Source organism: Lichenostomus cassidix, chromosome 7 (genome assembly GCF_008360975.1).
Source record: "Lichenostomus cassidix isolate B80296 chromosome 7, HeHo_3.0, whole genome shotgun sequence".
NCBI classification, from domain to species: domain Eukaryota; kingdom Metazoa; phylum Chordata; class Aves; order Passeriformes; family Meliphagidae; genus Lichenostomus; species Lichenostomus cassidix.
In genome coordinates this window covers 17,664,934-17,681,105 of record NC_139488.1, presented here as the reverse complement: position 1 = coordinate 17,681,105, position 16,172 = coordinate 17,664,934, and the positions used below count along the sequence as shown (strand labels likewise).

At 40.6% G+C, this 16,172-nt stretch overlaps 1 protein-coding gene across 7 annotated transcripts in view; it reads left to right on the top strand.

The window, feature by feature from the left end:
* ITGA6 (integrin subunit alpha 6) overlaps positions 1 to 16,172 on the top strand; it is a 122,256-nt gene that overhangs the window by 65,930 nt on the left and 40,154 nt on the right. For 2 of the 7 annotated variants that reach the window (XM_085066448.1, XM_085066449.1), the window contains exon 1: positions 13,766 to 14,014. The exons of 2 other annotated variants lie outside the window; for them this stretch is intronic. In XM_085066448.1, coding sequence (XP_084922574.1) covers positions 13,854 to 14,014 — 161 coding nt within the window. In that variant the 5' untranslated portion in view covers positions 13,766 to 13,853. Of the gene's footprint in view, positions 1 to 9,255; positions 9,395 to 11,884; positions 11,926 to 13,764; positions 14,015 to 16,172 lie in introns of those variants that run through there. 3 more of the 7 variants (XM_085066452.1, XM_085066451.1, XM_085066455.1) reach the window with 3 other exon arrangements.

The window sequence follows — 16,172 nt, the reverse complement described above, 5'->3', positions numbered from 1 at the left end:
ACAGGTTTTAAAAAAGCAGGGTGGTATATTTTCCCTTTAAAGAAAGGAAGTCTTATATTTTCAGAAGTTGTAGAACTGCTGTTTTAAAGTAGTACTTTCTGTTGCCTGTGCCATAACTAATCTTCTTATTCTTTACAAACATACAAGCATCCTCTCTGCTTAGGTACACTCTTATTTCCATTAGTAATTTGTGGAAAAATCTCCAGTTTCTACAGTTAAAGACTACTTTCTGAGCTACAGATTTTAAAGTAAAGTCTTTATTTATTTTTATACCTTTGAATAATGGATTTTCCATCTGCATAACATATTTTTGAATGCTATGAAGTTTAAAAGTCAAATATGCAGTGTATGGAAAAGCAGTAAGTTGCAAGTAAGTGGAGCAATGCTGCATAAAATACAAATTCCTTTGTTGGTTGTGGTTTCTGAATGTTATGGATTAGATTAAATGCTGTGTTGCATAGTATGGATTAGAATGAGAAGTATGTTGACTACTAGATAACAACATAATGGAACTTTGGTTGTTAAGTGTCATCCTTTTTGGTGCAAGGAAAATACCTGCCCAGTCTTAGAAAAAGCACTGAGCCTTATCTGCTTATGTACAGATTAACAACTTGTGCTGAGAACCCCTTTCTCTTGTGGCGACAGAGGTTGATCCATTGGAAGGTTATTGCTCAGCCAAGAGACTATAATCATCTACACAGTTTGTAAGTATGATAATATGGAACTGCCAAGAATTTTATATCCATGAATGTGCATTCATATAAATAACAGCTAAGGTTATGTCTCTCTAATGAAGGCATGTGGAGACAAGGCACACAAATATTTAGGTGTTGGCTTACTGTAGTCATGCAGCTTCTTTAACATGAAAGAGACACGTCTTCTCATAAAAAATTTTAGAAGTGCTTTTGTTCTGAGTTGCTATGCAAATAATAAGTAAGTGCACAGGGAGTAGTCCAGATTGTCATCATGAAATAAGAAATGAGAAGACAGTAGAAGACACTATGGGAAAGCATGGAGAATTCAGAAAAATGGTGTTGCTTGAAAAATTGTTCCCTTTTACTGATGACATCGTTGGCAGATGAGCATGAGCCCAAGAAAACTGGAGATTTTAATGGATTCTTGCTTTCTAAAAGGATTTTCACGCTGCCAGTTGAATTGTAACAATGAGCCAGTTGCTACCAGCAGCCTGCTTGAAAAGAGTAGATGCATTTGGCATTATTTATACTAGGGAGACTTACAGCCTGCTGATAATTTGAGGGGAGAAGGGAGGACAAAATACTTGTAACCTTCAAAAGGGCAGCAGAACCCACAGCCTTCTGGGTTCATGCTGCTCCTTCAGTTCCTGAGATCACAGATTGATAAGACTTCGGGTAAGGAACAGATAGCAGCCTGCCTTTTTTTAAGCTCTGGTTTGGCAATTACATTTTCTGACAGACACAAGTGCATAATTATGAGTATGGAAATACAGATTCTGTGTGTGTTCATCCTATTTCCTCAGCACAGCATTGGTTGATTCAGTATTTTCTTAATTGTGAGTTTTATATGGATTTACTACTGTTCTTGAGATCTGAATGAGAGCATGTATGAACTCCCCAAATGGAGTTTTGACTGTTGTTTATCATGGTACCAGAGGGAAAAAAGGGAGCACATATGAGAAAGTTTGAAGTAGAGTGCTTGGGAGAAATACAGAAACTGACTTTTAATCTAGGAACAAAATAGCATTTGTAATGAGAACAGTATTAGCAGATACATGGAAAATACAGAGTTTGCAAAGGGACATAATGCCTTTTGGAATGCTTTCAAGCACGCAATGAGCCTGTAGATAAAAAGATGAGTCAGTTGTCACAATCACCTTGGATTTTCAAGTTACTTTGAGCCCTGAAGTACTTAAACTGGTATGCAATGAAGAGAAGATCCTTTATAGATTAAGAGATGGCTGAAGAAAATAGGAGGAATTCATATTTCTCACAGAGATTGATCCCAGGGGGATTTATGCTGTTTGACATGTTTAAAAACCTAAGAAGGGATTTCAGCATTAGGGAACTAGTCTTTACTGCCTCTATACATTTTTTCATGGATCAAAACTAATGCTGGTTCTAAAGCAAAGTTTTTATGCAAATGACTGAGAAATAAAATAGCAAGACTAAGGTTCATGCTGTAAAAGCAACTTGTTTGAATTAAAAAATGGACTTTGAATTAACTTGTTCCATTGAGGATCTTGGTCCTCCTGTGGTAAGTTCACCATCATCTCAATGGTTAATAGCAGCCAAAAAGGGAATTAGTAAATTGGGAATTACAAATGGAATACCATGTGAAGCAGGACATATAATTATGTTACTGCTCTAAATCCATGTCTTTGCTACATCTTGACTGTTGTGTGGTATTCTGACAATTTTGTCTGAAAAGACATAATGTAAAGGTTCAAAGAATGGCCAAAGTGTTAAAAAAACATATAATGATATCTATTTGAGTGAGATAAGAGCTGGACAATGAGTCTTCTGTGTAAAAAAAGATGATCGAAGTGGGGTATGACAGAAGTTTATAAAATCATGAATAAGATAACTGAAATGTTCATTCACGTATAATCATACAACAATAGTGGAGCAGGAGAGTTTGAAATGTAAAGTCCCTTTTCACACAGTGTACAATTCATTTGCATATCTTGTTTCCACTGTGCTGTAGAGGTCAATAGTACAATTACAAATAGAGTTATATATGTTAGAAACTGTCAGTAAATACAGTGGTCTGAATGAACCCATGTCCAAACAAAGTCTGTAATCTGCAGAGCATCAGTAGTAAACAGCAAGAGAAGGACTGCTCTATTATACACTCTAAGGTGAATATTATTGACAATTCTTAGGAAGAGTATTAAGCTATCTAAACTTTTTAATGAGTCAATATGTCTGTTATTTTGTAAAATTAAAACTGTAATTTAATTTTAACTGTTGGGGAAGGAGCAAAGTTGCAGTGGCTGAAACTCTAATAGGGTCCTCTTGAGATTTTTCCTCAATATCGATCTATTAAGAAAAGTGAGTATTTGTCCTGTCCTTTCAATGAATCACAGCTCTGTCTTTGAACTTCTTAAATTTCAAGATTTGGAGAAAGCCAAGAGTCTACCTGTGAGTCCCTAAAATGTTGTGATGCCTTCTGCAGTTGTACCTCTAAAACCGTGTTGCCAGTGCAGCTATGTTGCTATTAATGAGACCTCTTTAGCTTTGGCTACCTCTTCAATGCCTTCACACCAGGAAAATCCCTGCAGAGAATGATTTGTGGTAAAGGTAATGCAGTCTCTTACTAATTTGGGGTTAATCAAGAAGCCTTTATTAGTGTCTTCACAGGCCATGTCCTCTCTTTCTCAAAGGATCTTGATCTTTGGGATAAAAATGTTGCAACAGAGACAGCCAATGTTCTCCCTCTTGTGAATTCACTGTGGAGGATGTGTGTGGGCATATGTTCTAGTCTTGATTTACTAATCACAGAAAAAAATCATACTGCAGCTTTGTTGAAACTTGTTTTGTGAGATACTAAAAGCCGCTGTTGACTTACTAGTAATAATGAAAAAGAAAGAAAACCTGGCTAGGTATTAACCTCATACTAACCAGAGTAAAACATTCCTTACACTGAGAACTGAAAGTCTAGTGTTTTGTGATGCCAGAATAATACAGAAGCTTGAGAGTTAGATTTTTTTTTCCTGACTTAGAGTGCCTTTCAAGTAAAAATTTACAGAAGTGGGTATCTCAAAGTATGTTGTCCAGGAGGATATTTGTTACACTAAGGTTTTCTTTTGGGTTTTTTCCTTTACTCGCCTGCCCCCTCGCAGCAAAGTGTCATTGGAAAAAAAGTTCTTCTATTGCTCTTACAAATGATTAAGAAGAAATCAAATGCCTTTTCAAAAGAGTGTTGTGTTTGTTCTACAACAGAGTTTGATTAGAGTTTTCTGTTGAATGTGTTCGCATTGAGTTTTATGTTCTGCTGATAAAACTCTTAGCTTATGCTGGTTTGACAAAATAATGCTTTCGTTCCTCAGGTGTTTCAGCTTCATGTTACTATATCACTGTATTATTATGACAGTATTGCAAACAGCTTCCCAGTAACTGTTCCATAATGTCACTGACATAGCCAAGTCTGGTTACATTTTGGAGCTCTGGGCATCTGAGTCACAATGTTTGGACTTCCAGCTTTTATAGTCTTTGAAAATACTTCTCTTGGAAGTGCCCTTTTGTGAGAATTGCAGTGTAGGTCTGCACAAGGACAAGATATACACATTTTGCAGGAATAAAGGTTATTCAGATATTCCAGAAAGGATGAGGAAGTGTTGAATAAAAAATAATGCCAGGAAGTGTGACAAGACTAATGGTGGCCTTGTCAGTGCTGCTGTTTCTCTGCAGAATGCAGCCCCAGACTGTCTGGGCACACCAGCAACATTCCCATGCTCCTTAGGAAAAATCACCTTTGGCCAGCAAAACAGAGAAAAACTTCTGAGGGATTCACAAAGAGTAGTTGTACAGGGGAGATGCTTAGCATACTTCCATGACCTAGTTTGAAGTACTGCAATACAGGCTCCCTGTGGCATCTGTAAGAACATATACACATTTATATATATATAGCCATGGTCAGACTGTTTTGAGCTACCCTAGTTATTTCAATATATTGTGTGATGTTATCCTTGAAAGATGGAAGAATACTTTACAAATACTTAGATACTTTACTGTGGCTAGCACAGTTCTTCCCATGAGAAGTTTTCTTGTGTTTTGTAAATAAAGATAAAGTTTGGATGTTTTTGGAACAGTGTCCCAGAACTTGGGCAGTGCAGGCCTGGCCAATCAGGCCTGGGGGAAGGCTTCTGACTGACCAATCTGGGTGACTTTTGAGAACTCTATATATGTGATGAAATCAAAACAATAAAGGTCATTCCTTCTTGCCACTGAGAACCGATGCATTCATTACTCTGCTAGCTGCTCAACAGCGACACTTTACAAATGAAGTGTGTGTTAAAATAACTCTCAGTGGACAGTGGTATGCTGCTTCATTCTTCCCTTGTACCTCAAATAGCAATGGGCTACCTGTTGATAGGAAGCAGGGCATAGTAGTTGAAAGTAGCAGATCACCCTATGATTATTTAGATGCAGCAAGAATTACAAAATAACAGAGTGAATACACTGAAACTATGCAGCATTCCCTATCATAAATGGTGGCCAAAAGCCGCTGTTCAAATGGAAGTAAATCACAAATACCTTTTCTATTATGATGAATACAAAATTAGAATACGATCCAGTAATCAGCATGTATCAACAAATTTATGGACAATTAGAGCTGTTGCAAAGCAATGTGGCAATTTGATATTGACTGCATAATGTGATAGGACTATTATTTCAAATGAAATTCAAATTTTACTATCTAGAGTAGAGTATTGTTATGTTCCTACTTCACCACAATTATTTGGTTTCTAGATAGGGACAGTCTGTTACCTACAGCTCTAGGGAAGCCTATTTAATTGACCTAGATATTAAATTCCTGTGCCTGATCCATGCTTGTACTTCCGCATGCAAACTATGGTTAATGGTTACACGTCTGAAAATTGACTACCTCCTGTAACAGCTTCCTTTTCTGACACCAAACAGATTGTTGAGAGATGCAAGCTTGGTACCCTCATTCTTCCCTGTCAAAGCAGCTCTTATTTTGTCATCCTGGGGCTGACATAAATTTGGCATGCAGCAGAACACAGGATCCAAAAGCTTGCAGTCACTGCTGACAGGCACAGACTTGTACCATGACTTGATCCCACCGCATGGAGATTGTCCTGCCATGTGCAGCTGGTCAGCAAGTGCTTGTAACATCTGTTGATTGTTGTTTATTGTCTGCAGACCACTCATCTGCTCAGATTTCTTTTCTAGCTGCTGCATACCTGGTAGACCTGATAGTTATTTATCCACAAATACAGACAAATCAGTTCCTTCTCACGATAATGGTCAGTCAGCTCCAGGGGTAACAGTAAAGGGCTTGAAAACTGGCATGTTCAAGGTTGGAATGAAACAGAGAAATCTCATGGAGTCTTTAAATATTGAGTGAAAATGAAGTAATGAAGTGGAACAGAAGGAATGTTTTGACACTGAACACTTATTCTCTCATAAGTACAGCTGCAACTCACACTGTACTGCAAAAATTACCAGAGATGGAGAGTCAGAAAGTGTGAAAAGGGACATTAGTGCTTGCCTACAATGTAGCATGCTTTTTACTAATGAAGTGTGTTACTCATTGGAAGGGAACTCTCAGCCAAATGTGCATACATATACATGTGTCCCTGCTCAGCAGCTGATAGGTGTGCAGAAGTGAGCTTGTGAATTTTCAGGTTCAGATGGGCTTTTTTTTTTTTAATAAGGCAGAGGAGGAAGGAAAATTTAGAAACCAGCTCTCGATGGGGGTTCTGCTGCAGCTTTCCTCTGTGACACTGAGCCACTCTCTTGGCCTTAAATAGATCATCAGTCTTTTCCACTTGGAAATGGAGATTATAATACTGCTATACTTCACAGGGGAAGAATGAAAATGCTTTGAGATAATACTTTATGCTCTGCATGGAAAACACACCATTACTGTAGAGTATCTGCATTTTATTTTATTAATGTTAAGAACAATTCCACAGTAAAATGGGTCAGTGTACCTTTATTTGCAGTCAAGAAGCAAATTATGCCTTGATCTACCTGTCAGTTAGGTTGCTCAATTGCTTAAAAGTGGACCTTGATCCTTGGAGATGTTGACTGACTTTAGAAGACGCTAAAGTCAATCAGGAACTGCATGCATTTCACACATTGTGGTCAGAAATTCACAGTAGTTTACTTGCTGATATGCTAGAAAACATACTATTTGTCTGGTATGTCCTAAAACCACACACACACAAGTAAAGAAACAATATATGTATGTGTGCCATGTAGGAAATGATAGGAAAAGGTACAGCCCTAGTGAAAACTGAGAGCACCCCTCCTGGACTGAATCTTTTTACCTTCCTCACTTGTTTGTGTCCCCAGATGTGTGGAATGAGCTTGCATAGGTTTGGGGTGTTGTCTTTGAGATTTCTGGTGTGAAAAACATGTAAATAAATAAGGTAGAGCACACCCAGCACACCCACACAGTGACTGATGATTGCGGTTGAAGAAAATATACATAGTTCTTAAAATGCGTATTTTAGAATAGTTCCTCTTACCATCTAAAATAAGACTGGGCATATTTAAATGTGATTACTATATGAAAGTTCAAAACCTGACTTTTAGAACTCCCTGAAAAAGAAATTTTCCCTGACAGAATGAAGTTGGAAAGTATGACCAATCAATTGATGGTCTGAAAATAAACATTAGAGTAGTTACAGCATATAGAAATGTGGAAATGTGTTTGTGCCATAAATCTTCTACAAATTCATAATGTTGCTGAAATAATTGTTTAAAACTCAGTGCATTAAATTTTGATTGCCTACAAGGAACAAGCTATTTTGCCTTTTCCTAGGAAGGTGCTCAAAATATAAATGTATAGAAAGATGGGGAAAAAAGTGAGAAAACAGAATACACAATGAATACAGAATTCAAAACTGCTTTTGAAACCTTTCCAATGCTGTATAAAAATTTGCACTTTCATAATTAATGAATGACCTTTCCTTCCTTGACCTAGATTTTGGTTGTTTGCAACAAATGAACAAAGGAAAAAAATCACTTGAAGTCAGCAAAACCAGCACAGCAGCTTCCATAAAACCCTTTGCCAAACTGATTAGATTTGCAATTCACTCACTAAGCCTGCCTGGTCATGGCAGCATCATGCAATGAATCTTTTCATTGAATAAAACTGGAATTGCAGAGGAACTTTTTTTTTTTGTTTTGTTTTGGTGTGAATACTTCTGTAGTGCTTGTTTAAACATGAAATTGTTTCTGATTAATTCATGTGTGAGCAGTCTTATTCTGGAATAAAAAAAATTTCTTCCTGTTGAGCCTAATGTAGTTGTTTAATAATTAAACAGAAGCAGTTAATTGGAAAATAGTGCACATGTATACAATCCTCACTCTCTTTCCTTTGGTGGATATAAATGGTTAGAGGTTGGATAAAGGAGTAGTATTTTAAAATTTCTTCCTTGGATAACAGATTGTCTTAATTTGTTGATTTTAATTTCTTAATTTGTTTTACTAAATCAGAAAGTGGAAGTATCTAATAGTTTTTTTCATATAAAGTGGCAGTACAGGTACATTGGCATGAGGGTAGAAGAGTCTTTTGTTCCTGTAGAATAACTTACGAAGCTCCAGAAATTAAAGGTTGCATTGCTCAGCAGGGAGCTTATGAGAACTTCAGTGTGTCTTCAGCCTCCACATAACTGCTATTCACATCCAGGCAAAGCAGGGAGAGAGAACAACCTGATTGTCGTTCAGACAGTAGTTCAGATTCTGAGTGGACTGGGCCTTTACAGACTTTATTTAGGATTTTTTTATAGCCTTTGCATAATTATAATTTTCATCATTGGTAGTGAGTGTTTTAGCAAGTGAGACTTAATATATTGATTTGCTCATTATTGATTTAAAAGACTATGATTAGTCAAAATTGTATATTCTTCAGAGAAGAAATAGTTTTAAATGGTGGTGATCCAAAAGAACTAGAAAAAGATGCCTGTGGTGGTCAATTGTACCTTGTCCAATTTGTTTTTCAGAAATCAGGATGTTAATCGAAAGAGAAATGTGAATATGTTTGTTAGATTTATTTTTGTTTAAAAAAAAAAAAAATAAAAAGGAGAAGATTTATATTAGCAAAGAAAAAGTAAAGAAAGTAGAGGAAGCATCTTTCTGAGACTGCCAGCGTTAGACCTTAACCAGAGACAAGCAGCTCTTGCTGACTTTGTCTGCAGTGGTCTGAAAACCATGTTTAAACATGTCTTGACCACAGGTCCTGTTGAATCCGTGGCAGACACAGTTTGGTTGGCACATGCAAATTAGGTGAGTCTAGTACCAAAATTGTAGTTTTTTTAAAGACAGTGGCTATAGAAAAATTTAAATCTATTAAAAGAAAGAAGAAAGAAAAAGTTGGATTTGTTTGCGTGGTTCTTGTCAATCGCTAGAAACCTCTGTGCAATCTGACTGAGCTTTACCTCCCCCATGGAAGCCAAACAGCCAGCTGGCTGGCCTCACAGCTGGGTCTGATCCAGGACCTGATGGGGGGACAGGTGTAACAAGTGTGGAAATGCCCAAGCAGCTGTTTCCACTAGTTTGCTGCAAGAGGAGGTGGGGGCTTCAGCTGTGCTGTTACAATAAGCTAGATACTGACCTAGAGACCAGAGGCCTTGGGTGACTGAAGTTCCTGATCTTGTGCTTTGCTGACTCTGTCCCAGGGCCAAGTCCTGTGTGTCCAGCACCTAGTGCAGCTCTTGGAGGTAAAGTGCTATCAAGGTTGTGGGGAGTTGTGTTCTGGATGATGGCCAAAGACTCTTTAGTTAGGTGTCTGTGAGCTAGGAGAGTGAAAGTGTCCTAAACACTTTTTTGCTCTTGATGGGGTTAAAATATGTCCCATGAAGGTACCTGATACTTTCAGAATTCCTGCGGAGACTCTCCAGGGAAATCCTGTGGATAACTTGCTTGTAAACCTTTTCTCTTCCTTCCCTGCTAACACCTACACAAGAAATACCTTGTTTATCTTTTAAATCTCCTCTGCTAGCCTATAAGCCATTGTTGGCTGCTTTGGTGCAAATTGGTTGGAATATGCACATTGGGGGAGCGTTGGCTAGAACTGCCCAGAAGTTTGCATCTGGTATCAGGATATCTCTCTCTACACTGGTGAAAAGTGCTGCAAGAGAGGGGAGATTTCACGTGCAGGACAGTATTGCAGCTTCAAGGAAGTATGAATGGTATAGATGGCTGTGTGTTGCAGTCAGTGCTACAGGTTTCAGCTGTGGTGATGTAAGAGATTTGGGGATATAAATGTCTGTCTGAGAGAACCACAGAATGGGACTGCAAAGGTGCCTATGATGTGTATAAGGATGTTTCAGCTTAGGCTAACCTTATGGTGGGGCAAATCTTACATTGTGGTATATGTGGTATATGTAACTAAGGAGTTAAAATACGGGTATACATTCAAAACTGGTGATTTTATGCCTTAGTTATAAGTAATTTTGAAGGAGCATCTTCAATTCCTTCCATAGAAATCCAGACTATGGGTTCTTGATTCCCGTTTGTCACCAGTGTTTCTCCAATCTCTGCCCAACTACGCTCGTAAAGTGCCTCCACCGTATGTTTGCATAGATGTTTACTCTCCAAACAGTTCAGGCTCGTCATTCTGAAACTACTTAAGGAATGTACCTGACAACTTGGGTGGAAAAACATTCTCTGGATGTAAAAGACTGAAAGAACTGCTGTATACACTGGTCTCAGTGTTCACCAAAATTCCAAGTCTGGACTGAAATATTTCTTTCAACTCATATTTTTATTTGTGTAATATTATGTCTAGTGAGGTAAAATATTTTCACATCACGAACAAGTAAAGAATGGCCAAATGTCATCTACAATTTTTTAGAGATCCAAGAGAAAAAGTTGTAGGAACATAGTAACATCTTCATTTGGAACTGTAGTTTAAATATAGCAACTAGTAAAAAAGATGCATTTTGGTAACCTTTCTGAACAGATAGTAAAGAGCAGGAGACTGAGACATTCTTCATCCAGTCATAAATGACATAAATACAAGTGTCAGTTCTGTATAATTCAGACTACTAAATGTGTAAATATAACTATTTTAATGCTCTGTTTTTAGACTGTTAAAAGCAAATCATTGTGACGAGTAGTTTGTTTCACTTACCACTGTAAGCATCTTTATCTCCTGTTCTGCTGTTTGCTATTCCTAATGATTGTTAGGGAGCCAAGAACAGCTATAAGGATATACTGGCAAAGATAGTCTGATAACCTGCCTGCATAAAAATTCACCTGTTTCTTGCAGCTGTTAAGATGCATCTGTTCAATAAATGTAAATAATTTTTCTAGAACATGCAGTTCTAGAAATGGTATGCATACTGTTTTCAGGAAAAACCATCTGATTGTTCAGGCTACTAACACTTAAAACTAGTTTATATTTCTGAATTGAAACCATGCTACATCTGAAGAACTCGTACAATGAACCAAATCAAAGCTTTTAGGTGGTATTGTTTTTTCATCTGGAATTAAATATATTAAGAAATTAAACCATTTTTTAAAAGGAAATGGGAAGGGGATGTTTACATATTTTGTCTTTTGTGGACCATTTCATGTGCTACATTAAAGCTGCACAGCTTAACATCCACAAATTGTCTATTTCTTTGTGTAGTATATTGTTGATATAAATGACAGAAGTTCAGAAATGTAAAACGTTGTGCCTTGCCTTCCTTCTAGGGAAAGCTTAAAATGCCTTGCCAAGCTCTAGCTACTCCATTCCACCTCTTCTATTTTCCAGAAATGAGTTGGTTTTTTTTTTTTCTTTGTAATTAGATACACGATTTTATGGAGGAGGGAAGTATTGCTGGCAGTAAGGCTTGCTCTGTATGTAGACACAACAGGCAAACAGCTTGTAGTCCTTCAACTGAGTATCAACACACCATTAATTAGCAGACAGCTTGAAAACTTAGCAGTAGCAGAGCGTTTGTTACAAAAAAAGAGAATCAGCTTTGATCTGGCCATTGCATTTCTTAGAATCGCTGCATTATTATGCGTAACAGAGTGCTCACATTTAATTGGTCATCATACCTAATCTTGGTCCCCCTTTATACCAGGATTGTACAAAAGAGGAATTCCTGAAGTATGTGTTAGTTACAGATAACTCTCAGCATGTTTGTTTTGGAGGAAGAGCAAAGGAAGGAAACATGTTTGTAAAACCTTTTTTTTTTTTCTCTCTCCTCATCTAGAGCAAATGAAAATAGTACAAAATGATGATAGACCGTCCAAGGTAATTCCAAGATGTTTGTGCGCAGTTTTGCTCCACCCTGTATATGCTCTATTTTTGCTGTTCCTGCTGTGGTCCCTTGAGACAGGTCTTAATGTTACTGTGTCTTGGAATGCTTGTTACGGCATCTGGAGATGAGAAAATTCTATCTCCCCTCAGCAAACTCTCTGGATAACAACAAACAGGTACAACATGCTCAGGCAGGGCTGATTAGAGGGAGGGGGAGAAGTCAGATAAACCTAATGTGCCAGAATCATTCAGGTGGCTTTGGATGATAGTATTTCTGTGACTTCTTACACAAGTTATTGAGTACAAGCATTACTTAAAAAGTAACTATAGTTACTGTAAGAGTATTAGAAGCATGCAAGTTTTGATTGTCCCAAAAGGCAAACTGCTAAGACTTTGGTACAGATGTCAACACTGTTTTAAAAGACTTGTTTTCAAATCTTTAGTAATTACTATGAAATACGTGGATTGTAGTAAGCCAGCTTGTAATTAGTCTGAGACCCTTCCCTCTTATGGGTCCTTTATTGAAACTAGGGCAGTATTTATGCCAGTATAGTTTTCTGCTGTGGCAGTGATTGAACACTGGATTAAGACTTTCAATGAGTTGGGCACAAGGAGCAAGCAGAGAAGGACTCTATCAGCAATAAATATCTGGGAGCCTAATTTAACAAAATGTTTTGTTTCCACATTAGATACACATTTCTGGTGCGTTTTCTTCCTCTCTTTTGATCAAGGGTGTTTTGGACTTGAGCCAAAGACTTGTCTTTACATAGAGCTATCCTAGAATAATTACTCTGGAAAAAGTAGCTTGGATTAACTCTGTGGGAGCAGAGTATTGTTCCAGAAGGAGTTATTTGGAGTATCAACATATTTGAGTGCTCTGTCTCTGTTGCTCTTTTCACACTTTCACTGGAATCTTACCTGCTCTCCTCATATCCTGGATATAGGCAGAAAAGAACGAGTATTGTCATGCTGCTTGGAATTTGTGAGGTTTTAAAAGGTTGCATCTGCTTCCCTAAACCAGAGCACTAAACTAAGACTGTTCAAAACCCAAAACCTCTCTCTGGGGTGGGTAAAGTGGATAAGGTATGCTTGCAAATACCCTTTTGGAGTTATGGGTGAAAGCATGAGAGAAAATGAGATGGGATCCAAACCCACATACTGTTTTTGAACAATTAAAAGGTAGGGGTAAGAAATTTTCAGATGTGTTGAGAGATAGGAAATGCTGGAGGAGGAGATTCAGTTAGTCTTCAGTCTCTGTTCTCATGTGCTGTATGAGGAGTCTGGAAAAGAGAGATACTTTTTGTTTTTTGTTTTGGTTTTTTTCTTTTTTTCTTCTTCTCTTGCGTGTGTTGTTTGGGAAATACAGACTAAATACTGTCCATAGTTTTGCATCAACCTTAGCACACTTCGGCAATGTGTTACGCACATGGTCGTTACCCGGACCGCGCGGTACCCCGATGTCGCCGAGCAGCAGGCAGAGCGATGTCACGCCCTCAGGGGGACGCGGTTTGATGTTTCAAACACATCCCGCCCCCCACCGCGAGGGCTCTCTGCCCTTTTCTGGGGCCCGGCCCTCACCTGCGGCCGTGACCCGCCCCCCGGCACCGCTTCGTTTTGTGTCGCCAAGGGCAAAGACACCCGAGGCCGGCAGCGAGACAGGCGCTGAGCCCCCTGAGGGCCCCGGGAGGTGGCGAGCGACTCGCGGGCGGGGCAAAGCGCTCCCCTTGCCGGGGGAAGGGGGCCAGGCCCCGGGGACATTTTGTGCCGTGCCGTGCGGTACCGCCGGGGGCCGGGCACCCGCGGAGGGCGGGGCGGGGCGGGCCCGGCGCGGCGCGGCGCGGAGCCGGCGGGGCACAACGGGCGCGCCCAGCGCGGGGAGCGGCGACGGCGCTGGCGGCAGGTTCCGTGCCCGGCGAGAGCAGATGGCGGCCCTGCTCCTCTTCTACCTGCCCCTCCTGCCGGGGCTGGCCGGCGCCTTCAACCTGGACACGGACAACGTAATCAGCTGGAGCGGGGAGACGGGCAGCCTCTTCGGCTTTTCCCTGGCCATGCACCGGCAGCTGCAGCCGCAGGAGAAACGGCTGTAAGTGCTCCGTGTCCCGCCCGGCTCCGTCCCGGGTCGCCTGCGGGGACCCTCCTACCTTCCGCCCCTGGGAAACTTCTCCTGGCGGCGGGCCGGGGCCGCCAGCCCCACGGGGTGTCCGGCCGGCGCTGGGAGCGGGGCCGGGCGGCGCGGGGGCCCTCGGGGGATGGGGCGGCACCTGCCGCGGGGCGCTGCGGAGCCGGGGCAGCGCGGAGCGGCGGGGACGGGCGGCGGAGCGAGGGGCCGGCCCCCCGTCCCGGTGGCCTCCGGGGAGCCGGGGCTGGAAAGGGGAAGCGAGCGACAGCCGCCGCTGGGAGCCCTTCCCGCCGCAACGCTCGCCTGCGTGGGCCGCGCCGGGAGGCTGCAGCCCGGGGCGGCGGTGATCTGGTTCGCCCGAGCCTGCCCAGCTTCTCGAGTTTGCTCTCCCTCTGCATACCCGGCCGCGGGTAACCCAGGGTCTTCTGTTCAAGACGGACCGTGCCGGGGGCGCAGATGGGAGGTGATACAGAGAAGTTAGGAAAAACAAGTCGGTGCTAGTGGCATATGCGTGAAACTTTTTTTTTGGGAAATTAAGGCGGCGGAGTTAGGCTCCTGTGTGCATCCTCAGCATCCTTGCCGCTTTGTGTCCGTAGTGGAGCAGTGCTGGACCCCACCCTATCCAGCAGTGCTGGATGGAGTGTGAGTATAAAGTGCTGTTACTAAATAAATGCCCCTTCCTCAAATATTTCGTTTTAATTCAAGGCAAGACACGCCCATTACCTGTATAGAGTTAATAGGAGAAGGAAGCTGTAAAGAAATAATGTTCTTCATAAAGTTAGGTGGTAAATATAAAAATCCTGTGGGCTCATTTTGCTCACATTTGCATTGTTGTGTGATTTCATAAAAATTACAGTGTGTGGAGGAGTATAAATCCCATACACCCATGTTTCATCTTCCATCTAGCAGATAAAATGACCCATAGCATCCTGAGGAATGAAATGCAAATCTTTGATCTTCTTTCCAGAGGCATTTATCTTAAATCTTGACAGGATTGCTCTTGCATTGGTCTCATTTTAGTACTACTAAGAAAGCAGTGCCTGAAGCTTGTTAATCTCCTGTTGTATTGTCAATACTGGCAGAATGAGTGTGTAGGAATATGCAGATACGGCCAATTACTGAGGAGAAAGAAACAGCAGAAAGAAGGACAATCACAGTATTCAAGCTAGTATGCACTATTTGGCTGAAATGCCTCAGAGATTATTGGCATGAAAGTTCTTTATTGTATGTATAGTAAGTGCTTCCTGGGGCAATCCAATGTGGGGAAAGAACAGAGCCAGATGCTGTCTGCCTTGACATGACTTTCTGAATCCAGGCTTTCATGAGAAGCAAGGGTCTCTATTAGAGACAAAACCAGACTAGACAAACTGCATTTTATGGTGACATGCATTTGAGTATGAGGTGTCTTGGCCATTTTTCAAATCCATGAGTTTAAGCATAAAGAACTAGACTGCTACTGTGGGTAGGAGCTGGGTAGTACACTTGGAATGAAATCTTTTATGTCAGACAGTGATGTTGTAGTCACTTTGAATGTAATTTTTCTGTCTGTAACAGTAGTCGTGTGTGGCTTTAAGAGAATAGGACATTAAATATGCTGAACTGTCACTATCTTTCTTAGGAACTGAGCTGTGTTTAGCTCACTTTGTGTGAGTTCTGTCTTATGGAACAGATAGGAGTTTTGGTGGAGAGTTTTGAAGAGAAGCCTCCCATGTTAGGCTGCATTTTTATATCAGATAAAAATGCGCTAGGCTGAAAGGATTTGTGTGGTCTTTCCCATGGAAACCTTGTGCAATTTCTAAATTGACTGACTTTATAGATGGAACAAATGGTATCGGCTGTCCAGATAGTTGGGGAAGGTAGAAAGTTATGGGAATGGAGGTCATAGTGAAGTCTACTACTGAGAAACAAGTATGTCTGATGCCTGCGTGCTGCCCGTTATTTGTCACACCAGGAATTGGGGATGCAATACCTCTGCATTCCCAGATGCTTTTTGGTTTGTGTCTTAACCTCTGCTGCAAAAGTGGATTTATGTACAGCTATCTCTTAGTCAGGTAGAAGTATTTATTTTACCTCTTCTTTTTGAATGGATGCTAACTTCAAAACTCAGTTACATCTTGAGTGT